This window comes from Alexandromys fortis, unplaced genomic scaffold (assembly GCF_014885135.2).
Source record: "Alexandromys fortis isolate MF-2015 unplaced genomic scaffold, M_Fortis_MF-2015_v1.1 scaffold_208, whole genome shotgun sequence".
NCBI classification, from domain to species: Eukaryota; Metazoa; Chordata; class Mammalia; order Rodentia; family Cricetidae; genus Alexandromys; species Alexandromys fortis.
In genome coordinates, this window is record NW_026068082.1 from 1920042 (window position 1) to 1947711 (window position 27670).

The window sequence follows — 27670 nt, forward strand, 5'->3', positions numbered from 1 at the left end:
CCCTCCACGCCCCGCTAGTCTCGGAGTTCTGAACTTCAACACCCAAATGGGGATCCTGAAACCATTGGCAAGTTAGATCCCTGTCCCCAAGTCCTACCTCCTAAATGACCAGGGAACATCACCCTTGGGATCCCCCCCCAATCTGGACCCTAGCTGTACACCCTAATGGCACCGAACTTCACAACAGTGAAAGCCCCACATCTGTCTACCCTTCAATCTCACAGATAATCCCTACCCCCTAGAATACTTGGCTCGAGGGAGCTAACAGGTGTCCTGCAGAGAAAGGTCCCAGACAGACCCTATCCTTCTCCAAGGGGACAGGGAAATCCCAGAAGAGAACCTGAATACCGGTCCTGGACCACGGGGTCGGGAGCACCACACAGACCCCCTCACCCCAGCTTCATCTCCTCCTCTCAGTTCAAATGCTGTGGCAGCAACAGCTCAGCCGACTGGCAGCACAGTACATACATCTTGTCCCAGAATGCCCAGGGGCGCCGGGTACCCGACAGCTGCTGCAAAACCGTGGTGGCGCACTGCGGCCAGCGGGCCCACCCCTCCAACATCTACAAGGTGGAGGTAAGTGCAGAGATCATCCAGGAGTCAGGGGAGGACCCCCAGAAGTCCAGCTCAGTAGGCAGGTGTGGGAAAGTAAAAATCCAAGCTTTGGCCTGAGATCACAGAGCCTGGGGGCACTCCGAGTTCTGACAGAGGACTAAGAACTAACATGGAAGTCTCAAACACCATGGTTCTCAAAACAGCCGGGAGAAATTCCAAGGCTGGCATCCCCCAGTCTCAGCAGCACGCAGGATGACAGTCATTCATCTCCCCCTCTCCCCCTGCCTGTTGCTGGGCTAAGGCCTGAGTAACCCACCTCCACCTTGCAGGGAGGCTGCATGGCGAAGCTGGAGCAGTTCCTGGCTGACCACCTGCTGCTCATGGGCGCAGTGGGCATTGGGGTGGCCTGTCTTCAGGTAAGTGGAGCAGGGGATGTCTCGCTTCAGCTGAGGTCTCAGACCCCTGTCTTGGGGGAAGTAGCTGACGACTTGCTCATGGCCTGCCCTACCCTTGTCCCCTCCCTTTCCCTTGGCCACCAAGGATGAACCACACTGTCGGTCTCATTCCCCAGAATCCTGAACAACTTAACCTGAGTGTGGGATCAGGTATGAAGCATGTGCCCTGTGTGCTCAGCACAGCCTGCTGAGTTTGTGAACGTCTATGACTGGCTGCATGTGTCTGTGCAGACATGATACAGGGTGTGTGCACGTGTGTGCTTAAGTTGCCTGTGCACATATGCATGCATGAACCTGACGTCATTCCATGTGTATACATGTTACTTCCAGGAAGATACGCCTATCTCCCTGAGGACAGGCAAAGCTACACTTTACCCTCAATGCCTCTCCCTACATCCCTACATCCCCTCCTCTAACCTCCATCCAAGAAATGAGCAACAGTCCCCTCCTTTGCTCCAATCAAGGGACTGCTGTTGGTTGTTTTTTACTCTTTTGGCTCTTTTGGGGGGGCCCTCCACCCAGTTCCCAAATAAATCACACAAAGGAATATTCTTACAAATGTCCAGCCTTAGCTTGGTGTATCGCTAGCCAGCCTTTCTTAATTTAAATTATCCCATCTATCTTTTGCCTCTGGGCTTTTACTTTTCTCTATTTCTGCATATCTTTCTTTATTGCTTACTCCATGGCTTGCTGTTCAGCTGGGTGGCTGGCCCCTGACATTCTCCTCCTCCTCTCGCTCCTAGATCACTTTTCCCAGATTTCTCCTATTTAATCTCTCTGCCTGCCAGCCCTGCCTATCCTTTCTCCTGACTTGCTATTGGCCATTCAGCTCTTTATTAGACCAATCAGGTGTTTTAGACAGGCAAAGTAATACAGCTTCACAGAGTTAAACAAAGGCAACATAGAAGAATGCAACGCATTTAATGTATCATTAAACACATATTCCAGAACATAAACAAATGTAACACGTCCTAAAATAATATTGTACAAGAAGGGGCCTTAGGAGAGGTGCCGGGAGAGAATCCTCAGGCTGAGCAGGCACAGAAAGCACTTCCTCCCTCGTGTATGTATACTCCTGCTTCCTTCCAATGGTGGGAGCTGTGTGGGGGCTGCCCTTCTAGAAGGACCTGGGCATCCTACTCTTCTGCCCTACACCTCCCACCCGAGTGCTATAAAGTGGCATCCCAAGAAAGGAAGCGGCTGAACCAACAGACACAGGGTCCCAGTCTGGCTCTGGCTCACTGTGGTCTTGAGTCACTGCTTACCTTCCTAGTCTTTCAACTTCATCTGCAAAATGAGGCTTATTTCCTCATTCTCATGTTGCCTACATAAGAACCAGGGATGCAGAGAAGAGAACATGGCCCACACAGGGTGCCTGGTGTACACTTGCCTCTGTAGATAGGTGTGAGCTGGCTTTATCTGATTTTCTGCAGTCTCAGAGCCTTCGTCCTAATGCATCCTCACTCCAGACCAAGACAGGTGGACAGAGCATGCTCCACACTTCCTGGATCAGAGAACTGAGACCCAAAAACACTACACACAGGTCTCCCACCTAAACCTGCAGCCGCAGCTCCCGGCTTTGGCCCTTGGCTTTCCCAAGTGTGTTTCCCCACAGAGCCTGTGGGAAAGAAATGCATGGGATGTTAATGCCACCTGGCTTGAGGAGACTTGCTGCTTAGGGCTGTCTCCGGACCACGTGTCACCCCTCTCCCATGGGGACTGGAGAGCCAGCTGCCGCCTCACGTGCTGGGAAGAAACTCTCCAGCTTCTCAGAGGAGGACCTTCTTGGTTCTGCTGATGAGCAGGACTGCATGACCTAGGATGAGTTATTTCATCTCTGAGGCTCAGTGGTCCATAAAATGAAACCGCCGCTGACTCCCGTGGTGGTCAGTCATGCATCCAAATGGTGGGCCTTGTTGCCAAGCAGATGCAGGTGCCCATAAAAGATGCTCATAGCTTTTATTTCCACACAGGTCCATTATCTCTCAAAAACTCCCCACTGACTCCTTGGCCTCCTTGCTGCTAGACTAGGGGGCCCAGGGACACTACATAGCCCTTGCATTTTCCTTGTACTGAACCCAGAGTTGCTTCTGGGTCCAGGCAGGGGTTACCCATCACTCCAGCTTCCGGCTCACTGGTGTTCCCTGAGACCCATCACACAGGTTTTTAAGGGACTGCCCTGGAAAGACACTGACGAGGCCTGGTCCACCTCTGTCCACGTCGTCCTGGCATCTGTCTGCAGAAACTATAGTCAAAGGTAATGAACCTGAGGACCAGGGACAGGGCAGCAAAGGCTTAGAGCTCAAAGTCAGAGCAGTTCAGTGCTGCTGTGTAAGTCTAATGTCCAGGCGCCAGACCACTGGGCAGGCAATATTCCTGCAGGTATGACACCTCTCCCTGCTATGACTCTGCATCTCATCCCTTGCCCTGGTTTCTCACTTGTGAGAGAAGCTGAGGTGGTAATGGCCAAACCTCGGTTAGAGTGCCCTCTACTGGCCGGACATGGACATTAATCTACCCAGTCTTCCAGGCAGCCTAGAGAAAGGGCCCAAATCAGCCCTTATTCCCCAGAAGAGTAGTGTTTCTTCCAGACAGAGGAGACACCATGTCCCTACACACATGCACACAAACATACACGCATGCACGCGCGCACGCGCGCGCACACACACACACACACACACACACACACACACACACACAAGCACCAAGGTCAGGATATCATTCTGAGATGGTGTGTCTCTTGGTTTTCTTCTCAGTAGGATAGAGAGACTGGACAGTTTTTGAAAAAGCAGCCATTAGTGGACATTGTTACCTAGGAGACCAGTCTGTTAGGCACAGAAGGCAGGAGCTGCTGGCCATTGAAACAGCCCACCACTCCCTGATCTCATGGCCCTGAAGTACATGTATGGCTTCTTCTACAAGGTGGAATCTGCTTCTCTGTCCCATCCCTTAGCAACCTTATGTTTCTATGGTCCCAGCTCACTGACCAGCCACCTTAGACAGATGCTCTGTGAACTCTGGAAACTAGGCAAGTGTACAAGGCTGTCGCTCTAATTTCAGCCAGGTGTCTGGTGGCCTGTCCATCACTGCCTCACGGACATGTAAGCCAAGATGTACATCTCGGGGAAATGATGTACTTACACCGTGGCGTGTGTGCTCAGGAGAAATTATCACCTTGGCCACATTGTAGAACCCCTCAGGCATATTTTGAACCCACCCAAGACCCGGGGCTATGCTCCAATGCATATACATCCAATGGCCAAGGTGGCCCCCAGACCTCAGTATATCTTCCAACTTCCTCAGATCTCAGGGACTCCAGAGGAGATGACTGAAGCTAGAGATAAGGTGTGGAGGGCTTCGGAGGCGAGAGAAGAAAGTCACATGGGGGCTTTCCCTGAGAGTCTTAGCGGCAAGATGGGGACTGTGGGTAGCATTTACAAAGAGGCCCACCGGAAGCCTCTGAACGCAGATGGGATGGCCCAGTGGTGGCCTTCACGGAGAGCTGTCTCGAGGACAGCAAGCTGGAGCAGGAGCTGAGTGTCAGGGGTGCTAGAAGGAAGAGCCCCTCCCCTCAGAGAGGTTGTCCTCTGGGCACACGCTGGTTCCTCTCAGTAGCACTTCCGGGCTTGTCGTAGCCTCGCCGTGGGACTCCATACACTGCGGATCCTGTCAGGTCATCAAATGTGTGCTCACTCAGGCCAGAGAGGGCTGCTGGGCCCATCTTATTCATCTCCATTGAATATGACTAACTAGTGCGAGAGATGGAAAGTCGCTCTCTGAAGATCACACAGCCACTGTGGCAGAGCCCGCCAGGCCTCCCTCCTATTCCTGGTGCTCTTTCTTCTCCACCAGCTTCCTCTCTTGTGGGTGGCTTTCCACTGTGGCATAATCTTAGAAAGCAATTTATAGAATATTCTAACTGGGAAACTTGAAAAAGGTTATAGTAGCCCAGGAATCTTTGGGGGGGCTGTCCTCGCACACAGAGGAGGCACCTCCCTGTTAAAAACACCCACGTGCAGTCAAGTACTGTTCGGAGCAGCTCCCCCAAGGGAGCCCTATGTCCTATGCAAGTGGAGTTGGTAGCAGGAGCCAAACTCAGGAGATAGGCTACCCTCAGCTATTTTTGCTCTCTCCAGGAACTTCTCTGTTGTTTCATGCTACCATGCTGGCTGCTTGGACCATCCATGCTGGCTTCTCTGTGACCTCTGTCAAAAGGAGATACTGGTACTCATTTGGGACCTAGTGGGCTACTGGCCTTTACCCTCTGTGCACTTCAGGGTAGATGTGTATGCACACATGACTGTGTGTGCATGTGTGTGTTGTAGGAGCTGCAGGCCTCTTCCCACAGCCCGGCTCCTGGCCGCTTGGCTAGCTTATACCCTGAAATAACAACACACAAATTGTATGCTTTTAAACACTGCCTGGCCCATTAGTTTCAGCCTCTTAACCCATTTCTAATAATCTGTGTAGCACCACGAGGTGCTCTTACCAGGAAAGATTCAGCATGTCTGACCTGGTGGCTGGCTGCATCGCATCTGCCCTGGAGAGAGCTGCATGGCGTCTGTCTGAGGCGTCTTACCTCACTTCCTCTTCCTCCCAGCATTCTGTTCTGTTTACCCCACCACCTATGTTCTAGCCTATGAGGGCCAAGCAGTTTCTTTATTTTTTAACCAATGACCTTCCTCCATCGTGTGTGTGTGTGTGTGTGTGTGTGTGTGTGTGTGTGTTTATCACATTGTACAGTTCAGGGTAAGAAATGTGTGCATGTATGCATGCATGTGTGGATCTGTGCACACATTAACAAGTGTATCCTTCTACAGAGTTCAGGGTGAGGAATGTGTGCGTGTATGCATGCATGTATGGACCTGTGCACACATTAATAAGTGAATCTACAGAGTTCGGGTGAGGAATGTGTGCATGTATGCCTGCACGTGTGGACCTGTGCATACATTAATAAGTGTATCCTTCCACAGAGTTCAGGGTGAAGTATGTAGGCACATGCATCTTTGCATGGGCATGGACATGTTTTGATGAGAGTGCCTACCCCCTTGCACTTGCTATGACTGTTGAAGGATCCATCTCAAATGCATGATGCAGGCCAGAGTGTTCAGCTCCTACAGGACCATCTAGAGTTAATTGCATGCTGAGCAAAAGTGGATACATACAGCCTACAACACACATAGACCAGACCAAGAGGTTCCTCCCGCCTGCCCCTTTGTGTGCGTGAGAGAGACCCCGAGAACCCATGGGAAAAGCACCCAACCATGAGATGGAGACAGGAACGTGCCACAACCCCTGGGCCAGCAGTGATCCACACTGTGGATCACTGTGCCTGTGCCTTCTTAAAGCCGTGGAGGAGAGATAACCTCTTAAGCCACCTGTGGGCTTCTGAGCCTGAGTCCCCAGGTGGATTAGCCCGACTCTTAGCACTGAGGCTAAACCGGAAAGCGGCATGTATAACCTCAACTATTGACCCTGCTGGGCCTGTGGCCGGAGAGTGGGGAGCAAAGTGAAGAGATAAACCCGTCCTTGATGACCAGAAGATAACCTGACAACAGGCAACTGTCTCAGCCTATGCTCATCTTCATGGGGCTAGTCCTACTCTGGCTGGAGCTCCACTGGCACCCAGGCCTGCACAGCCAAGGCCAGGTCTGTAAAATAAGCCAAAGAAAGACAGGATAATCCCTTACATAGAGACACTCGCTTTCAACCCTGTGCCATGTGACCGTTGTGTGACTGCTACTCAGGGCTCCTGTCCTACACACAGAGTGGAGACCAAGTAACTATACTGTCACCATCAGGATCAGGATGACAGCAATGGGGCACCTTGTTCTGACACAACCCATCTCCTTGTCCTCAAGACATCCCTGGGTGGGAAGGAGGAGAGGGGAAAGGGGCAGCTTCAGGGGTGGGAGAGTAAAGAGCATGGGGTGGAGAATACAGGTCCTCTGTAATCTGGGAATGGGGACCAAAGGGGAAACTGGGCAGGTGGGACCCTCTGTGTCCTTGTTCAGTCCGTGGGCTCGGTAGGTGTACTGGAAGGCAGGATGCCAGAGTCCCCCACGCTAACTCATAGGAACACTGAGTGCTCTTCCCCGAATTGTGGAGGGCTTTGGTTTGGTTTTGGAGCCCTAGGACAGCAGGAAGCAGAGATGATTTTGACAGCTCTGGCGTGAGTGGGAACATCATCACAGAAGAACCAGATGAGCAGAGCTGTCTAGAGAGAACCTCTGGGTCCACAGGTCAGTAGCCCAGACCGGGTGGGTTCTGGGAAGGACAGCAGCCTCTGGACCCCGACCCAGACCCACAGGATTGAAATGTGTCGTGTAACCAGGCTCGTGATTCAAGCCCATTCTAGCACAGAAGTCAGAGCTTCCCCTGGCCTCATCAGCATCTCCTGGGGTCCTATGAGAAAAGCAGACCCTTCCAGATGGGTAGGGTTCGAAGGGGTGTAGATCACTCCAGTGTGAGCAACTGACTCCCAGCACTCAGCCAGCAGCCTACGGGGTTCTCACGCCTTTGCTCTCTGTTCTCTCCATCTGGCAGATCTGCGGGATGGTTCTCACCTGCTGCTTACACCGAAGGCTCCAGCAACACTTTTACTAAAGGATGCCCCAGTAGCCTGCTGACTGCCCCACACGAGAGCCCACATCCCCACATCCTGAACCAGGCCTGCAAAGTCAGCAGTTGGGTCATGACTCCCTCAACCCTATGCAGAGCCCACCAGCTGCCTGTGGTTGTGGCTCCTGGGAGTCCCGCTGGGGCAGGGACCTCGGCTCACTCCTCCATTTCCAAGCACTCATTCACTGCCAGAATCTTTGGCAGGGGATGGTTCTGGCAAGAGGCTGCCGGAGGCCTTTGCCAGGCACAGATCCCTATGGACTCCAGGAGGGCCAGAGCTCAGCTCCCTCTGCACTATCTCAATGCCTGAGTCTGGACTAGAAGGATGGCAGATGGGTCTTCCCAAGACTCCTGCAGGGCTTGGTGTGTAATTCCCACTGACATTGGGTCCCAGTCAGCTCTACTCAGAGAAAAGCACCACTTCAGGCAGACTGGGTTAGCTCACCCCTCCCAAAACTTAGCTGGTTTTGGATCTTCCCACCAGTAACCGGCCATGCCTTTCCTGTAGGGCCTTGGTCAGGGGTCATCTAAGATGGGGCAGCTAAAGCCACCAGGACAGGGCACTTAAAGAGGCAGGTTGGTTACAGCTGGGTGTGCGGCACCTGAGAGTCACATGATAATCACGAGCCCCAGCCCCCGGTAATGTCCTCTTCGCAGCATGGACTCCCAGAATGCAAGGTTTAAAATGTTAGTGAATTAGTGGGAAAAGCTCTTCCCTAGTGGCCCACACCTCGGGCTGTTACGTCAGGGCTGCCGAAAAGAGGAAGCTGTGGGGAAGGAGGTACTCTGCCTGCACCCCATTTCCTGGTGCCTTCATGGCCCCATTTCCCTTCCACTGTGTTCTCTGCTTCCTTCCCCATCATTCCGGAGTAATACGGTTCTCTCCTCCTCTCTCTCTAGTCATTGAATGAAATAGAGACTATTCGGGAAGAACTCCCCACACATTAAAGTAGACAGAAAGAAAATCCTAGAAAAAATCAAAAGTTGGGAGTAGATATCAACCACTACCATAGGGAGTATAGACATAGGGTACAGACCATAGGGGATCCCCTCTTCATTGATCATGGCTTGGGCAGCTTTGTGCACCAGGACTCCAAACCAGCCTCAGCTCCACATGGGTCTTGCTCACCTCTCCACAATGAACAAGTTGGCATCTCATTAACCAAACGCACTTACGACTTGCCTTCTGTCTGACCCAGTTCTTACCGCCATGCACCCAGATCCTGCTGAGCTGGGTCCGTTGTTGCAGGGAGATGAGCTCCCAGTTGTACATAAGGGAACGAAGGGCCACTGGTTGCAGCCCCAGCACAGGTCTAAAATTCCATTCTCAGGGCAGGAAGTAGTTGCACCAACAACGGGAACATCAGCCTCTCTTGGGTCAGCCTCTTCTTCTCTGGGATTCTCCGGGGGACTACGTGGAGCCCCAGGCTGGCTTATGTCATCTGCCTGAAGGGCCCTGGGTTGCCTGTACAAACTCAGAAGAAGAAGAAGAAAAAAAAAAAGACACTCCCAAAAATCCTAGACTACATTATGGCCGAGAGAAAATCTTAGCTGCCCTCCACCTTCCCAGATTCTTGCAGCTATTCGAAGGCTCACTTTGATCTCCAAGCTTATAGACCTATAAGACTCAGATAGAGGGGATTAAACAAAAGATGTAGGGCCCAAACCACATTCCTCCTGAAGAGGCTCTGAGGGAAATGGTAATATACAAAGGGATACTGTGGCCTCAGGCATCAGCTGTCAGGGCACCAGCCAGGTGGACCCAAAGAAAGTAGAGCTAGAAGCCCCTCCCCCCAGCACCAGCTGCCAGGTTGGCATTCAAGAACAGTGTTCTAGGTGGTATGGCCAAATAGTGGCAGCCTTAACGCCTCCCCTATCCTATATTAAACATTTGTTATTTCTGGGCTCTGGAGTGGACACAAGGTGACTTCTGTCTTGAGCCCCCTCACCCCTCGCAGGGTCATAGAGGTTCATATCCGAAAGGCTCTGGCTGTCTGGAGGATGTGCAGCAGGCCCGTGTGATGAGCCACTGGGAGCTCAGAACCCGCCACTCTGAACAGCTTCCAGGGTTTTGAAGTCAAGGGAATGAATGGACCAGTTAGAACCCTACCAGCTTTGAAAATGCCCTCTGCTTATTGGCTTTTCAGGGCTGGGGCAAAGGGGCAAGAGAAGGGAGGGCAGCCAAAGCTGCTCAGAAGGGAACGTAGCCATCTTGTGACTTCCGGGTGGCAGTTAGGCCATCGGTGACCAGTGTGGCATGTCTTACACTTGCTCTCCCCTTAGCACCTCCAGGGGAACCTTCAGAGCAGCATATTACCTCCCCATAGTTGCTCTAAGGAAGGACAGAGCCAACAGCTGGCATGTCTGCTAAGTTCCCAGGTGGTGATGCCACGACCTGGCTACCACACCAACCCACAGTGTGGACCACATGGACCACATGAGGACACAGCTACCTTCAGATGTCAGAACCCTCAAAAGACAAAAGTCATTCAGGTCATCTGACCCGAGTCACACATGGAGCTGCTTGAGACTGTTCCCACTAGGTCCACAGGGAGGGTGAAATGACGTCAACCACTGAGTGGCTTCCAACCAGCCAAGCATATGCCTCTCGAGAGAGCCTGCTTGGCACTCCTGCCCTTACACTCCAAGATCCCAGCTTCTTCTCTGTGCCGTGGGGTGGCCCTGCTGTGCCCCTGCCACTCTAACATGTCTAGCCAGAAATCAAGGCTCCCTCATCCTTCCCCTCCGGCTTACACACCTGTGAAACCTGTTCCCTCCCTACGCCAGTACTGACGGAAATTCCAGGGACCCCATTGTCAGGAGGCCAGATGGGCTCCTGGATCTAGCTGGCCCATGGATGTGAGACATCAGATCTCCTACAAAGGCAGAAACTGCCTTTAGCTACTGCTTACAGCGAAACTCCAGATGTGAGATGCACCTCACCGTAAGCTTGGTGCCTTGTGCTAACGGACTCGATAATAAAGGACTTGTACCAGAGTGCCTTCTGCTGACTTGGTGTTGCAGGGAGACCCTGGGTCCTCTGTCCATCAACTGCATTACACCCCCACTGGAGCTTCTGTGTTGGCCATGGCTTCCCTCCAGTGCCTGCTGACCACAGCCATCAGAAGTCTGCTGCCCCCTCATTCATCATCTCACGGCTTACTTGTCTGGAAGGATCTCTTCTGCTCATGAGTGTCATTAATCTGGCCCTTTGGGCCGCAGGGCTGAGCTGAAACAAGTGGGGTTTGCTTACGGCTTCCTGTCCCCAGCCAGTGAGTATGTTCATAGATCCCCGCCACCTGCCACCTGCCTCCACCATGACAGCCACCAAATCCACCTCCTCCTGTGGTAGTACTCCAGAGGCTGAGGCAGGGGGATTACTCAAAGTTTGAGGCCTGGCTGGGTTACTTAGTGAGTTCCAAGCCACCCTGAGCTAGTATAGCAGTCTGCTTTAAAAAAAAATCAGGATATATGAGACGACTCCGCACGTAAAAGCTCTCTTTGCATACACATGACAACCTGAGCTGGATCCTCAGTTGTGAAAGGAGAGAACCTAACACCCAAATCTGCCTCCTGCTTTCCACACACGCACCATGGACCATGGATTCTCTCTCTCTCTCTCTCTCTCTCTCTCTCTCTCTCTCTCTCTCTCTCTCTCACACACACACACACACACACACACACACACATATACATGGCCGGGGTTGGATAAAAATGCCAGTTGTGGTGGTGCACACTTTTAATCCCAGCACCCAGGAGGCAGAGGCAGGTGGATCTCTCTGAGTTTGTATCCAGACTGGTCCATAATAGTGAGCTTCAGGCAAGCCAGGGATAAATAATAAGACCCACCCTATCTTCCAAAATGAAAGTAATAAAATAAAAAAATAATAAAAACAAAACGGGAGCTGGTGAGATGTCTCAGTGGGTAGGGGCACATGCCACCAAGCCAAGGTGAGAAGTGACTTTTTTTTTTCATTCTGCTCTCATATATTACATGCTGACTGCAGCTTCCCCTCCCTCTACTTCTCCTAGTTCTCCTCACCTCCCCTCGCCCCGCCCCCAGGCTGCTGCCCCCACCCCATCCCAATCAACCAAATACAGCATAAGATGCAACTAGGCCAGACACAAACACTCACATCCAGGCTGGATGTGGCAATCCAGTAAGAGGAAAAGTGTCCCAAGATCAGACAGAGAGCAACACCCCCACTCCCACTGTCAGGAGCCCTCCCCCCCAAACTCCAAGCCAACAACCATTAACATATATGCAGAGGACCTAGCTCAGACCCATGCAGTCTCCGTGACTGCTGCCTCGGTCTCTGTGAATCCTATGCTCTCCCGGAGTGCCCCCACAAGTCCTTCTTCCCTACCTTTAGTGGTGTTCCCTGAGTTCTAAGGGGAGTGACCCGATGGAGACTTCCAACCTCTGCTCTCTCTCCACCTAATGTTGAGCTGTGAATCTCTGCATATGATCCCATCAGCTGCCAAAGCATCCTCTCTGGTAATGACTGGACTAGGCACCAATCTATGAGTGTGGCAGAACATCATTAGGAATCATTTCATTGATTTTTATTTTATTTTTATTTTTTTGCCAGTCATGTTTGGTTCTACCCTGGGTCTCTAGGCTTTGCAGACTCTGGTTCCTGGTCATCCAGACAGTGTTGAACATGGTTTCCCTCATGTGATATGAGCCACAAATTTGACTAGACATTGGTTGGCAACTTCCGTAATTCCTTTGCCATTGTCCCAGGCAGGGCATATTGTAGGCTGAAGGTTTTGTGACTGAGTTGGTGCCCCAGTCTCACCACTGGAAGCCTTGCCTGGTTACAGTAGATAGCTGGCTCAGGCTCTGTAGCCTCCGTTACTAGGAGTCCTCACAAGGGTCACCCTCATAGATTCCAGGAGTTTCCATGGTACTGGGTTTCTACCTTGCCCCCTGAAACACCTCCCAGTTCCAGTCATCTCTCTCAGTAATCTCCTCTATCCATCTCCCACCACCTGAGCCCTTCCATTCCCACCCCTAGCCCTGCCAGTTCACCCACAAAATCTATTTCCCCTTACCTGGAGATCCATGTCCCCCACCCCCACCTTGAGCTTTCCTTGTTACTTAGTCTCTCTGGGTCTGTGGATTATAGCATGATTGTCATTTAATTACCAGCTAATATTTACTTATAAGTGAGTACATAGCATGTTTGTCTTTCTGGGTTATCTGTCTGGGTTACCTCACTCAGGATGTTTTTTTTTTCTAGTTCCACACATTTGCCTGCAAATTTCATGATGTTATTTTTTTAACAGCTGACTAAACTCCATTATGTACCGCACTTTATTTATCCATTCTTCAGCTGGGGGACATCTAGGTTGTTTCCAGTTTCTGGCTATTGCAAATAAAGCTTCTAGGAACATAGTTGAGCAAGTGTCCTCGTGGTATAGTAGAGTATCTGTTGGGTATATGCCCAAGAGTGATATAGCTGGGTCCTGAGGTAGTTCAATTCCCAATTTTTCTGAGAAACTTCATTGATTTCCATAGTGGCTATACAAGTTTGCACTCCCACCAGCAATGGAGGACTGTGCCCCTTGCTCGACAGCATGAGCCATCACTTGTGTCTTTGATCTTAGACATTCTGACAGATGAAATCTCAAAGTCATTTTGATTTTCCATTTCCGCACTGGCTAAGAATGTTTAACATTTCTTTAAGTGCTTCTCGGCCATTTGAGATTCCTCTATTGAGAATTCTGTTTAGTTCTGTGCCCCATTTTTAATTGAATTGTTTGGTTTGTTGATGTCTATCTAGTTTCTTGAGTTCTTTATATGCTTTGGATATTAACCCTCTGTCAGATGTGGAGTTGGTAAAGATCTTTTTCCATTCTGTAGTGTGCCATTTTGTCCTGTTGATGGTGTCCTTTGCCTTATAGAAGAGTTTCAGTTTCATAAGGTCCCATTTACTAATTGTAGATCTTAGTGCCTGTGCTACTGGTATTCTGCTCAAGAAGCTGTCTCCTGTGCCAATGCATTCAAGACTATTCCCCACTTTCTCTTCTATCAGGGTTAATGTTTCTGGTTTTGTGTTGAAGGACTTCAGTTTTGTCCAGGATGATAATATAGATCTGTTTGCATTCTTCTATATACCAACATCCAGTTAGACCAGCACCATTTATTGAAGATGCTTTTTCCCCATTGTATATACCTGGCTTCTTTATCAAAAATTGGGTGTCTGTAGGTGTGTGGTTTTCAGTTCAATGTCATTGATCAACCTGTCTGTTCTTATGCCAATACCATGTGGTTTTTATTACTATAGCTCCATAAAATAGTTTGAAATCAGGGATGGTGATACATCCAGACATTCTGTTATTGTTCAGGATTGGCTTAGATTTCTTATGTTTTGGCTTTCCATATGAAGTTGAGTATTGTCCTTTCAACATCTATAAAGAATTGTGTTGAATTTGTAGATTGCTTTTGGTAAGAATGGCTATTTTTACTATGTTAATCCTACTGATTCATGAGCATGGGAGATCTTTCCATTTTCTGATATTTCTTCTTAAATTTCTTTCTTCAAATCATTGAAGCATTTGTCATACATGTCTTTCATTTGATTGGTTACCAAGATACTTCATATTGTTCATGGCTATTGAAAAGGGTGTTGGTTCCCCGATTTTGTTCTCACTCTGTCATTTGTATATAGGGATTACTGATTTTTTTAAAAAAGTTAATCTTGTATCTAGCCACTTGACTGAAAATGTCGTGCTAGTTCTCTGATAGAATTTTTGGGGTCACTTATGCATACCATCATATCATATGCAAATACCAATACTTTGACTTCTTCCTTTCTAATTTGTATTTCCTTGGCTACCTTCAGTTGTTTTACTGCTCTAGCTAGAACTTCAAGTACTATATTGAATAGACACGGAAAGAGTGAACAGCCTTGTCTTTTCCTGACTTTAGTTGGACTGCTTTGAGTTTCCGTTCATTTAATTTGATGTTGGCTATTGGCTTGCTATATATTGCCTTTATTATGTTTAGGTATGTTCCTTGTGTCACTGATCTCTCCAAGACTTTTTTCATGAAGGAGTGTTGGATTTTTGTCAAAGGCTTTTTCAGCATCTAATGAGATGATCATGTGGTTTTATTTTTTACTTTCAGATTGATTACATTGGTAGATTTTCATATATCGAACCATCCCTCAATCTCTGAAATGAAGCCTATTTGATCAAGGTGGATGATTTTTTGATGTGTTCTTAGATTCAGTTTGTGAATATTTTATTTAGTATTTTTGTATCGATGCTCATAAGGGAAAATGGTCTGTAATTCTTTTTCTTTGCTGAATCTTTGTGTGGTTTGGGTATTGGGGTGACTGTGGCCTCATAAAATAAATTTGGCAATGCTCCTTCTGTTTCTATTTTGTGCAATAACTTGAGAAATATTGGCATTAGCTCTACTTTGAAAGTCTTGTAGAACTCTGTACTAAAACAATCTTAGGGGTTATAGATCTATTTAAGTTGTTTATTTGATCTTGATTTAACTTTGGTGAGTGGTATATATTGAGAAAATTATTCATTTATTTTAGATTTTCCAATTTTGTGGAGTACAGGCTTTTAAAATATGACCTAGTGATTCTTTGGATTTCTTTGGTATCTGTTATTATGTTCCCATTTTCATTTCTGATTTTGTTAATTTGGATATTCTCTCTGTGACTTTAAGTTAGTTAGGATAAGGGTTTGTCTATTTTGTTAATTTTCTCAAAGAATCGACTCTTTGTTTCATTGATTCTTTGTATTGTCCTCTTTGTTTCTATTTTATTGATTTTGGCCCTCAGTTCGATTACTTCCTGCTGTCTACTCCTCTTGGGTGTGCTTACTTCTTTTTGTTCTAGAGCTTTTAGGTGTTCCTAAGTTGCTGGTGTGAGATCTCTCCAGCTTTTTTATGTAGACACTTAGTGCTGTGAACTTTCCTCTGAGCACGACTTTCATTGTGTCCCACAAGTCTGGGTATGCTGTGTATTCATTTTCATTGAATTCTAGAAAGTCTTTAATTTCTTTATTTCTGTCTTGACCCAGTTTTTATTCAGTAGAGGATTGTTTAGTTTCCATGAGTTTGAGAACTAACTCTTAAAAGTTGTCCTCTGCTCTCTGCTTGTAAGTCACAACATGCGTGTACCCACCACAAATGTAATAATTTAAAAAACAAAACAGAAAAACACAAAAGAAAACCAGACCTGAATGTTTTTGCTCAGACACCAGTTCACCCAGTGCAGAGGTAAAAGATAATACAACCGAAACCAAAACCAAAACAAACAACCAAACAACAACAACAAAACGTTAGCTCCTAAATACACTATTCTTTCTAGAAGCTGCTGAGGTCTGGTGAGGGTAAACTGAACCCATGGGACCCTAAGACTTAAGGGACTCCTGGTACAGGGGTGGAGAGTGAAACCCGAGAGGCCCCTAGGAAGACTCATTGTGAGCACGGGAAGGGGCGTGGCCACTCGCCCTGTGAGCAGATCTTACTGTCCCACCTGAGGAAATCCTTAAGTGGGGATCCACCTTGCAGAGGAGCTCCAGGGCCTGAGCAATTGTAGCAGAGCCCTCTGGTATTTGAGAGTTAGGGGGAGTGACCCTGGCCTAAGACATATGTCTTAGGGTTTATTGCTATGAAGAGACACCATGACTACAGCAACTCTTATAAAGAAAAACATTTAATTGGAGAGACTTCCATTTTCAGAGGTTTAGTTCATTATCATCATAGGGCGACATGGTGGTGTCCAGGCAGACAGTGCTGAAGACAGAGTTGAGTGGGCTACATTTTCACTCACAGGCAAAAGGAAGTGGCCTGAGACAACAGGCATGACTTGAGCATAAGTGAAACCTCAAAGCCTGCCTCCACAGTGACACACTTCCTCCAACAAGGCTACACCCACTCCAATAAGGCCACACCCACTCCAATAAGGACACACCCACTCTAACAAGGACACACCCACTCCAACAAGGCCACACCTCCTAATGGCGCCACTCCCTTTGGGGGGCCACCGCAACATATTTGCTGTCCTCTATCATACAGAAGTGAGATCTCTCCTCACCCCTCAGTATCACAATGAGGGTGCACGAGTGTGCACAGAAATGCAGACACACCCAAAGAAAGGCAAGGAACACCCCATGCTGGCCCCCACTGCAGACAAGCAGCACTATGGTGGTTCTCAGCTGTTGTCTAAATGGCCCTGGAAGCAGATAAGAAGGGCAGGCAGCAAGAGGCTGCTGCTGCAGCAATGTCAAGTTCTCCCTAGGGGCTTCAGGCCAGCCTGGCACATGCCACCACTTCCTAGCAGATGCCAGTACTCATGGCGGCCCTAGGCTGTCATATCTGGGGACCCTGGTTCCCATTGCCTCTGCATAGTGACTCACAGGCTATGAACAAAAGATGCACATGGAGGCTGAAGCGCCCGCCATAAACACACAGGGAGCACTTGCTGCATTTTCCTGTCTCTGTCTCTGGTTGGAACCCTAATGACTTCATCAGGAAGGAGACAATAGCTGCGGGCCCAGGCAGAGCCTTTGCATCAGGCATCAGGAAGAGCTTGCAATCCGTCCCATCCATCAGATGGTGAAAATGCTGTCACCGCAGGAAGAATCTAACAAAGCCAATGCATTACTTTTCTCATCACTATGACAATATGCCTAAGTGTAACATGAGGGCTGAGCTGGCTTGTTGGGGTTTTCTGTCCTGCCTGGTTTTTACAGCTGTTTAGCCCCAAAGAAAATCACACAAAGGTCTCCATAAATTATAAGCTGATTGGCTCATTAGCTCAGGCTTCATATTAGCTCTTATGACTTATTTAACCCATTATTCTGATCTATTTTTGCCATATGGCTTAGTACCCTTTTCAGCTGGCAGGTCACATCCTGCTTCCTCGGTGATCTGTGCAGGACTGAGAGGAATCAACTTCCTCCTTCCCAGAATTCTCCTGTTCTCATTGCATCATTTTTGCTTCCTGTCTGGTTTTCCCGCCTATACTTCCTGTTTGGCCAACCAGTGTTTATTTAAAACATGATTGACAGAATACAGACAATTCTCCCGCACCACCTAAGAGAGGAGAGGCTTGCATGAGCTCCCAAGTTCTGAGGGATTTCAGTTCATCATGTTGGAGTTGCATCAGTCTGTGGCAGTGGCAGTGTGTGGCAGCAGCCTGTTCACATGGTGACTGAACAGGAAGCAGAGACTGACACCATGGTTAAGTCTAATCTTCAAGACACATCCCTCGTCCTTCCCTTAGCCAGGCTCCAACTCCTGAAGGCTCCACTGCCTTTGAAATAGAGCCACAAACTGGAGAGCAAGCATTCAAGACATGAACATGTGGAAGACATTCCAGATTCACACCATAGCAGTCAACCAGAGCCAAGAGGTATTCCCACCACCCAGAGTGATAAACCACTGCTGCTGGTCTCTGGGTGGTTGTGGTCTTGTGGTGTTAGGGGATGACATCCCAGATCTTCACAAGTTAGGCAAGTGCCTTACCACTGAGCCACACCCCCAGCCCCCCACCAGACTTTGAAAATCCCTAACCGCTTTAGAAAACCCTAAGCTAAGGACCAGATACCACAGTCAGCATGCTTGCCCTGGCTGGCCAGATGGTAGTCCTTCAGGAAGAGGAGTGGGCTTTGCTGGGGAAATGTATTTCTATATATTAAGGATATATCCAAATTCCAGAAACTCAGTGTAGAAAGACAGGACAGGATCAGTTAAAAGACCAGAATGCTGGGGGTGGGGGTGGGGCTTCCTGATGTCACTAAGCTACAAATCATGAGCTGCTTCTTACTTTAACTGCGTGGTGTAGGGCTGTACTGAAAACCAGCCCAGACTAAGCTCCAAAACTCTGTACCCAGAAAAAAATCTGGGCAACAGGTTTTAACCACAAGACCCAGACAGGAGCACTGTGTAGCTTCCTCAACCTTCTCTCTCTCTATTCTATGCCCAGGGCTGCAGAGAGGGAGCCACCCATGTCTCGGGTCACCTCCAGTGGATTCTCTCTGTTGGCTCCTAGGGCACAAAGGGGCGTGTTTTATGGGGGGAATCTTCAGGCTGGGCCTGCAGGCCTGCTGAGCACTGTCATTCTTTTTCTTGGCTTAAGGAGACAATGGGCCATCTCATGACTGTCATTAGACTCAGCAAAACCCAGGTCCCCTCCCAATCTTGCTGAATGCTTGAAGGGGCGACGAATGCAATGTCATTATGTTTGTGTCCGAACCACATTTATTTGATCCGACTTCTGTTGATTATTGACTGGTGGTGCTGAGCCAGCTGGAGCTGAGCTGAGGCCTGGGATGCCTTGTCACTGAGGTCTGTTCAGTGCTCTCTCTCTCTCTCTCTCTCTCTCTCTCTCTCTCTCTCTCTCTCCTCTCTGTCTCCCTTTGTCTCTCTCTCTCTCTCTCTGTCTCTCTCCAACTACTCCTCTCGCCACATCAGCCTCCTGTGTCCCTGGTCCCTGGCTTTCAGTCTGAGTGATGCTTTTCTGTGGCCTCTGCCTTAGTTTGGGGACTCAGTATTTGCACACGCTGGATGCCTATATCTTTCTATCATTTTAATCTTATGTGTGTGGGTATTTTGTCAGCATGAGTCTGTTCATCATACACATGCCTGGTATCTGCAGAAGCCAGAAGGGGGTCAGTTTCCCCTGCAACTGGAGCTATAGATGGTTGTGAACTGCCGTGTAGATGCTGGGAATCAAATCTGAGACATTTGAAAGAGCAGATAGTGCTCTTAACTGCTGAGCCATCTCTGCAGTCCCTCTAATTTTAATTACGCACATTCATTGCATAAAAAAAGGTTAGGTCATATTTTGGTCATGCCTCCATTAATTTGTTTTGTGCCCTCTTCCCCCTCACTGATCTCTTTCCTTTCTCTGTAGTTCCCCCTTATACTTTTATGTCCTTTAATTAAAATCTAGATTCCAAATACTAGAGAAAATGTGTGATATTTGTGTGACCCTGTCTTGTTTAATTCAGCCATTTTCCTGCTAGTGATATGTTTTGTTTCTTTAAAAACATTTGAAAGATTTATTTTTATGTGTGTTTTTCCTCCATGAACATGTGTGCACCACATGTGTGCCTGGTGCCCACATAAATCAGAAGATGGTGTTGGAGTCCCTGGAACTAAAATTATGGATGGTTGTGAGCTGCCGTGTGCATGCTGGGAACCAAACCTGGGTCCTCTGCAAAAGAAGAAAGTGTTCTTAACTACTAAGTCATCTCTCCGACTCCCATGATTTTTGTTCTTATGTTGGATAAAGCTCTGTGGACGATGAATTATTTTATGTAATCTTCATATTGCAGATGGCAAAAAGTTCAGAGACTTCCTGAGGCTCCCATGAACACCAGGGGCAGAGTAGGAAGTAAATCCAGGTCTTCAAATTTCCAAACTATGGCCCTGCCACTCTCTGGTAAATCTCTAACAGCAAAACTTAGACATAAAGACAAGGAAGATGTCTGAGGCCAGGAGGATCCTGAATAATGTTTGTGGGAGTGGTTTGCAAGGATAATGTTTAATACAAACACACACAGAGATCCAACTATGTCAACAACACAAGAACTGCCACTTCCTGCACTCTGAGTCAGACCCTGCAATCTCTCTTTGTGACGGTTCATGTTGCGTGTCAACTTGACTGGATTTGGGATCACCACGAAAACATACCTCTGGATGTAACTGAGAAGACCCACCCAGAATGTGGACGGCACCATTACATGGGTTGGGATCCTTGACCAAGTTAAAAAGAGAACGCTGACCTAGCACCAACATTCATTCTCTCTGTTTCCTGACTACAAACACAGTATGACACCCCTGCCTCACATCTTGCTGCCATGCCTGGCCTGTCACGGTGAAATGCACCCTCAACTGTGAGCCCAAACGAACCCTTCCCCGCTTAAGGTGCTTCTTCCAGGTAACTAATACAATCACCTGTCAGTGCAAAGAATTAGTCAGCCCCTGTTCAGGTGGGGTGTGATGTGGGGTGAATGACAATGTTTCCTTCCCAGCAGATCTAATTAGTCCTGGGGGCTCATCTCCCATCTAAACCAGAACAGTGGGTCTGTCCCCTCTGATCACGCTTCATCTGCAGCCAGACATCTCCCTGGAGGCCATGGCTAGATACCTCTATTTAGGCTTAAAGTCTCAGAAGTTCTATTCTTCCTGAATGGAAGTCTGGGGTGTTGAGCTGGTTCAGAGGAGAGGGGTCTGTCCTTCCAGACACTCCCTTGCACTCCTGGCCAAGTTAACTATTCCTTTGTTAGCCTCAATAGTATCTCCTCTAGAAGGGCTCTCACTGGGCAAATTGAGAGTCATTGCCTGACCCCCACAGCCATCTCAAACCCTGAGAATACCATTATTGGCATTACTAGTATTGAAGGGCAATCTTGTGGCTTCTCCTGTGACCCCATTAGATGGCTGGTTCTGTGGGCAAAGGTCAGCTCTGTGACATCCACCCCTGTAGTAGGTGTGTGTAGTAGGTGGGTGTAAGTTTGAATTTCTGTCTGTGAGAGACTTGGCATCTTGTCTGTGTCACCCCGGTCTGGCTTCTGGGGTCTGGTTGGATTGTCAGTGGGTGCCAGTCCTGTAAGATAGTGCTCTTGTACACTGTAAAGATTTGTCACTCATATTGGTTTAATAAAACACTGATTGGCCAGTAGCAAGGCAAGAAGTAATGGCGGGCAACCAGACTAGAAGAATTCTGGGAAGAGGAAAGGCAGAGATACAGTCACCAGCCAGACGCAGAGGAAGATGAGAATGCCTTACTGAGAAAAGATTACCAAGCCACATAGCAAAACACAGACAAGAACTATGGGTAAATTTAAGTCATAAGAGCTAGTTCGTAATAAGTCTGAGAAATAGGCCAACCAGTTTATTATTAATATAAACCTGTGTGTTTATTTGGGACTGAATCACTGTAAGACTGGTCGGGACAGAAACTTCTGTCTACGTGCCAGGCCTGTTTAGCTATTGCTCCTGAGCTGACCTTCTTTGCCTTTGCTGAGCACAGATGGGAGGCTGCTCTTCCACATCACAGGCTAACGAGGGATTAACCAAAGGGTCCCCAGAGTGATCTAAGCCACTCTCTTCCATGGACAGAAGAGCTGAGACCCATCTTCTTGACTTCAGACCTGCCATTAGAAGACTCCAGAAGACCCCTGACTCTTCTGGCTTGGTCCATTTGCCTAAAGTGCTAAAAAGGAGTTACCGCGCCCACTACCTATGAACTGGCCTGGCAGATACCAGCAAATGTGGCCTTACCCCGGGGGCAGCTGTGAGAGCAAATGGACAGATGAGAAGATCCTTGCCAATTCCTGTGACCCAGTTGACTCTCAACAGTTGAGAGGTTGTCTGTCTCCTTGCTCTAGATAGGTCTGGGGAGGGTCACAGGAAGCAATTCTAGCTGGACCGTGAGCTTTATCCAAAACTGGACACATTGAAAGCAAGCCACCACAGGCTGATGCTTTGGGACAATCTGGTGTCAACCTGGCCATTCCCTTGAGGGAGGAAGACACAGCTACACATCTGGAGGGGTTTGGAGCTGCCCCACCCCATCTCAGTTTCTAGACTCCTGCACTTGTTTATCCCATTGCTACACACCCAGCTCAGCCTCTCCTGCGCATGCTCAGCCTCTCCTGCGCATGCTCATTCCATCTCTACCACCTCACCGGCGATAATGGCACCCAGTGACCCAGGGCGAAGAGAACCCTGGGCTTCCCTCATCTGCATTTCCTCGCTGTAACGGTATAAGAAAGGCCCGGAAGCCAGAACCCAACTGCCACAGCAGGAGACTCCCACACCAGGAAAGCACTGAGAGCACAGGATTGGTTGACATTCCAGCCAGTCACGTTATGCGTCTGCCTCCCCCATGCCCATCCTCACAGACCCTTGCTTCTAGGTTTTCTTGGAGGCTGTCTGCTGCTACCAGGAAAAATGCTGCCTGGGCCAAATGACATCAAGAGGTCCCCAGACACCAGGCTCAAAGGACCCTTCAGGAGCAACAGAGGGATTGGGACAAGGGTGGACCTAACCTGATAGCCTTCCCCTACAGGAGTAAGGACCTGTTTCTCATTCCTCCCACGTCTGAGCACAGGACCAGCCAACTGTGGGTGGCCAGTCACTGTGATGGAACTTCCTCTCAGGCAGAAGGCTTGAATCACTGGAAACCCCTGATTGGTTACCAGACAGGTGTGTGTGTGTGTGTGTGTGCGCGCGCGCTAGGCTTCTCCAGGCCTCCACAGAGGGACAGAGATCCATTCACCCCAGCAAATCTGAAACCCAGGCTGAAAGAAAAGAGACGAGGTCCTCTTACAGGGGACTGTGTGATGCTCCTCTGGGTCCCTCCATCAACAGCTACATGAAACATGTCCTGATCATGGCTCAGGAAGAAAACACACACCACTGAGAGACAGTCTGTTTGTGCTTTTGACACATTATCAGTTTTTATTTAAAAACATGCTAAAAACATGGTGTTCATTAAAGCAGGACCTGGGATGGAGGAAATGCAGACAAGGCATTGCAAGCAGAAAGTGCCATTCGAAACCAACCAGCGTGCACTCCCGGCTCTCTGACCACCCAGGGACAGCAAGGCAAGTGGAGGCCCAAAGGCCTGACTCCTCAGGATGCCCACTGAGGGAGAAGAGGCCAGGATGCCACCATCACGGAGGAGGGAAGGGAAATGAGAGAACAGGAACATGAGAGGGGTCACCAGACCAAGGGGCTGAGGGGCAAAGGAGAGACCCCCAGCCCCTGGCACCCAGCTCCCTGTCCTGTGCCATGTCCCTGCTGATTAGCACCTCCACCGGTGGGTGGGCAGGGAGCCAGAGAGGAGGGGACCACAATTCCATCCACTTGAAGAGCCACTTCATGGAGGCTTGGCCACTCATTTCTAAGTCAGGCCAGAACATGTGCAAGGGGAGAGCCAAGGTGCTGGCCCAGGCTGGCGGGCGGGGGACGGACAGACAGGATGACATTGTTCCAGCTCAAAGAGTACAGCGGCGCAAGGAGCCGTGCACCCTGACACCCAACAGTCACCTGAGAGCAGTTTCCAGACCCTGCCCACTGAGCCCCTCTACCAGTCAGCCGTGGAGAAATGCCACAGCTACGTCAAGCACTTCTGTGAAGTCACCTACAAACTGGGAGAACTTTCTGAGACAGGTCTGCAGATTCCAGGAGTGGGGCCTCGAGGAAACAGCTCAAGGGAAGCACAGGTGAGGAGGCTCTCATGGCAGGTTCGTCCTCAGTGAGCTCACTGCCAAAAGGATCCAAGAAGAGCTGAGCCACCTCCCCTGGCCTCACTTGCTGTGGTCATTTTGTGTATGGGGGCCATTCCCCGAGACAAGCAAGGGGTTCGGAACACCCACCCTGTGAACATGGAGTCCTCTGCCCCATGTAGACACACACAGCTAAAGCAAGAAGGCGGTTTGGGACATGTGATCTGGCTCTGCTGGACAGACAGTTGAGGTGAGCTGGTGTGGGTGGGGGATGTCGGCTGCGGCTCTGGGGACCAGCACCGCCCTGAAGCACTCTAGAGACATGAGGTGGCAGGGAGGCCAAACGCTTTCCGGTGTACTGGGAGATGTACTGTTGATGATAATGGGAGTTAGAAATCCCATTTATCAGTATAAACAAACCCACCACCCCACCCACACAAACTCACTATGTAGCAGGTACCACTTTTTTTCCTGGTTGTTTAATGGGTCTACCTGAACTCTGTATTTTGGGGTTCCCAGGGAGGTATCTGTCATTCCCCTAACAACACAATTCCATCTCCTGGAACCGGCAGCCTCTCTGTCCAATTTGCTTAGAGCTCCCTACTATCCTCTCACCCCCAAAACTTCAATCTTGAACACACTGAAAGTTCCACACCCCTGGTCCTGCCTTGCCTGTTATTCAAGGTAGTCAGAGGGGTTATAGGTTTGCTGAGCGGTCTGGCTAAGTGGTGGAAGACCTGGCTCGGTGGGAAACAGTGGTAAGGAGTCAAATGGCTTGAGAAAAGCAGCTGCCACATGACAACCTGGATTCCAGACGGCTGTCGGGCCAGTCCCCCAGTCTTGCCTTTACTGTGTTCACAGAAGGGGACACTGGGCATCAGTGCTGGCAGGGCTGCTGGGAGTACACCCTGCCTCCATCTCCTATGCCCAGCAAGGGGCGTCCAGATCGAGGGCCTTCTCCCCGGGCCTGCTGTGGCAATGTGAGCCTGACTTCTCAGATTTTCTGTATCTTGTCTCCTTGAGGTTCCATGGGATGCGATGCCTGCCACCCAATGGGGACGGCCATGGATCCTAATGAGGGAGGGTCCTGAGACCCCTGTGGCCCTACCCCTCAGCAGGGCAGTCAGCAACTGAGTGAGTCTGGTGGGGTGGCCAGAGATGCCAACTCTTCCTCTCCTCCTGACAGTCCTGAGACTCTGTTTCAGTCTGGGCAGCTGGACATGTCTGCTTCCACTGTTCAGAACAGGGTGCGCAGAGTGCAGTCTGAACCAAAGGACTCTATAGCAGGAATGTGTGAGAGAGACTATCTGGGATGCAGGATGTATAAGGTCAGGGGGGACGTCAGCAGAGGACTGAGGGAGGAGAAAGGAAATGCCACAAACTGTTCTGACTGCCGCCCCCCTCCCCCCAGCAAAGCATTTCATTACTCCCCGTCCTGAGCATCCCCTCCTGACGTGGCCTCCCCAGCTCAGGTACCACCCGTCACCCCTGAGTAGGATGCCCTGCCATGCTTTATATCACACCTGCCCCTTCTGGCCCTATCCGTGGTCGCCAGGCCTGGCCGGGCCCCATAGCATGGCTGCACCCTCTCCCTCCAGGTGAGTTTTGGGGGGAAAGCCTGGCTCTCCTCACCTTAGAGTCTCAGGAGTGTTGCACAGTGGTGTGTCCTCACTGAAAGCAGATGGGGTCCTATCTCCCTACCCATCCCCACGCACAGGAAAAGGAAACTCAAACCGTTATGGAACTCAACACAGTAAAAAGTTATAAATCAGGAAGCTAACCCTAAACTTATCTGAGAGATAATATTCCTGAATAATTGTAATCAGAGTAAAATAAAAAAAGTTACACTATAGTATAAAAACCCAGGCAGGGTGCTCCAGGGAGCCTGACCCGGTGGCGCCACGCTGCACCCTGGCCGTCTCTCTGGCTGGGCAGCCATGGACGGCCGTGGCCTTGGTGGGGCAGACTCTCCATCCCGCACAGGGACAAGTGTCAGTGTGAGGAAGGGCGGGGGCGGCAACCCATCAACGCAAGGGCCTCCTCCTTGATGCCCTGCCCACACTGGCATCTTTGGCAAATCTGCAGGTGCAGGAGTGCAGGCGCCCAAGCCCTGAGGTCTCTGCATGATGCCTCCTCTCTGGGTCTCTGCCCTCCAAGAGGTCCAAGGCCGAGGATGTGGGCAGGGGAGAGCAGGCTGGCAGGTGGGGCAGGGTGGCCATCGGAGGGCAGACAGGAGACACAGATTCAGGTCCTCTCCCCTTGTACAGTGTCCGGGTGGGGCCAGGCGCTGCCAAACGCTCAGGCGTCATACTTTTTACCCGTCCGGTGGATGTGTTGGAATAGAGTCATGGAGAAGGCCATTCCCAGGATCTGAAAGACAAGGAGAGGACTTTAAAGGGATGCTCTTGTGTCTGGGGTCAGACCTCAGTTCCACCAGCTCGGAACTGCTCTAAAGAACCTAATGTAAAAATGTGCACAACACAGTGGTCCAGGAAACAGAGAAAACGCGGTGTAGGAGATCACCCTGGAAACCCAGCCTAGAACTGCACATAGGCGGATGTAGTTCAGTCCCTTGGAGCCGCACGTGCAGAAGACCTGGATCCCCAGGCTCCTCACATGCTAACATCTATCTCAGAGGCCTGGGGAGAAGGCAGAGGGGTAAGAGGGGCTGAGGTGGGAGAGGGAAGAAGGAAGCAAAAGGAGTCATTAACACTCTTGCCAGCACTTTCTGTTTGGGGCTAGAACACATGAGGTGATTTCTTTGGGTGTACATGTCTTGAACAACATTAAATCTCATTTATGCTCCTTCAGAATCCTGAAAACTGATAGAGATGTGCAGACAGAGGCCACTGGTGGCTTCACCCATGGTGCCACATGTCCCATGTACGAAGCCGGTGACCCAGGGACACTGCAGACCTTCAGGCTCTCATGAAGAGCATGTCGGATGACCCTGGCTCCAACATCTAGTCCAGGGCCCCCACTTAGCCCTGAGTACCACCTTGCTCAGTGCCTGTGACCTCGCTCAGAGTTCTGCAGCATGGCAGGGGCTTCCCTGCAGGGCCTGGACATCTCACACACTAGGCCGTGTAAGCACCAGGTCACCCCTGCTCGGCTCTCATCCTGCTCAGGCCAGGTCCCTCATGTCCCCTCACCTGCATGATGAGGATGCACATCCCCACGGTGCCCAGCACGTGCTTGTTGTCATCGAACCACAGCTTCACCTTCTCATAGCAGCCCTGGGGAGGGAACCACAGGTTAAGGTCCTGGCGCAACGCTGAGTGCTGAATTCCCAGTGACCTAGCCCTGTCCTTTTAGGCCCATCTGTACTCTTAACTCCAGTACCTTACCACACCCACCCCAGTATCCGCCTCCAACCCCCAGGCTCCACCTGCAAAACCCAGCTGCATAGCCTCAACCCCTAATCCTTCACCTTCTGACTCCCAACTGTGGAGCCAGCACACATGTACCTATGTGCATGTGCACGAACACGCACGCACGCGCACACACAGACACACAGACACACACACACACACACACACTGGCCTCACTCCCCAGCCCACAGTGAACTAATTCCCGTCATTCCTGCAGCCAGGCACATCCAGCACACAGGCTTCTGGGATCCGTGAGCCTGAGGCACTGCTCTCCAGCCTCACCGTTCTCCACAAGGGGGTGGTGGTGTTGCGCCCACAACCCTGGGAGTTCTCCATGCAGCAGCGGTCAGGAACTATGTTCTCTCCCAGCACTGGATACCAGTCTGTGTAGTCAGTGACTCCACAACACCGCATCTGTGGGGAGGGAAGGAGGGAGGCCAGGCATGACTC

General features: G+C 49.9%; 2 protein-coding genes across 3 annotated transcripts in view; one reads left to right on the forward strand and one right to left on the reverse strand.

Annotated features, from left to right (window-relative positions):
- The window catches only part of Tspan11 (tetraspanin 11), a 66827-nt gene extending 56199 nt beyond the window's left edge, over positions 1-10628 (forward strand). Inside the window, exons 6-8 of one of the 2 annotated variants that reach the window (XM_050122029.1) lie at positions 418-576; positions 885-971; positions 1127-1403. In XM_050122029.1, the coding sequence (XP_049977986.1) occupies positions 418-576; positions 885-971; positions 1127-1201 (321 nt within the window). In that variant the 3' untranslated portion in view covers positions 1202-1403. Of the gene's footprint in view, positions 1-417; positions 577-884; positions 972-1126; positions 1404-7556 lie in introns of those variants that run through there. The other variant, XM_050122030.1, reaches the window with a different exon arrangement.
- A 12415-nt stretch (positions 10629-23043) lies between these two features.
- The window catches only part of Tspan9 (tetraspanin 9), a 77617-nt gene continuing 72990 nt past the window's right edge, over positions 23044-27670 (reverse strand). Inside the window, exons 5-7 of the mRNA XM_050121987.1 lie at positions 27503-27634; positions 27002-27085; positions 23044-26219 (exon numbers count right to left, since the gene is read on the reverse strand). Coding sequence (XP_049977944.1) covers positions 26148-26219; positions 27002-27085; positions 27503-27634 — 288 coding nt within the window. The 3' untranslated portion in view covers positions 23044-26147. The remainder of the gene's footprint in view (positions 26220-27001; positions 27086-27502; positions 27635-27670) is intronic.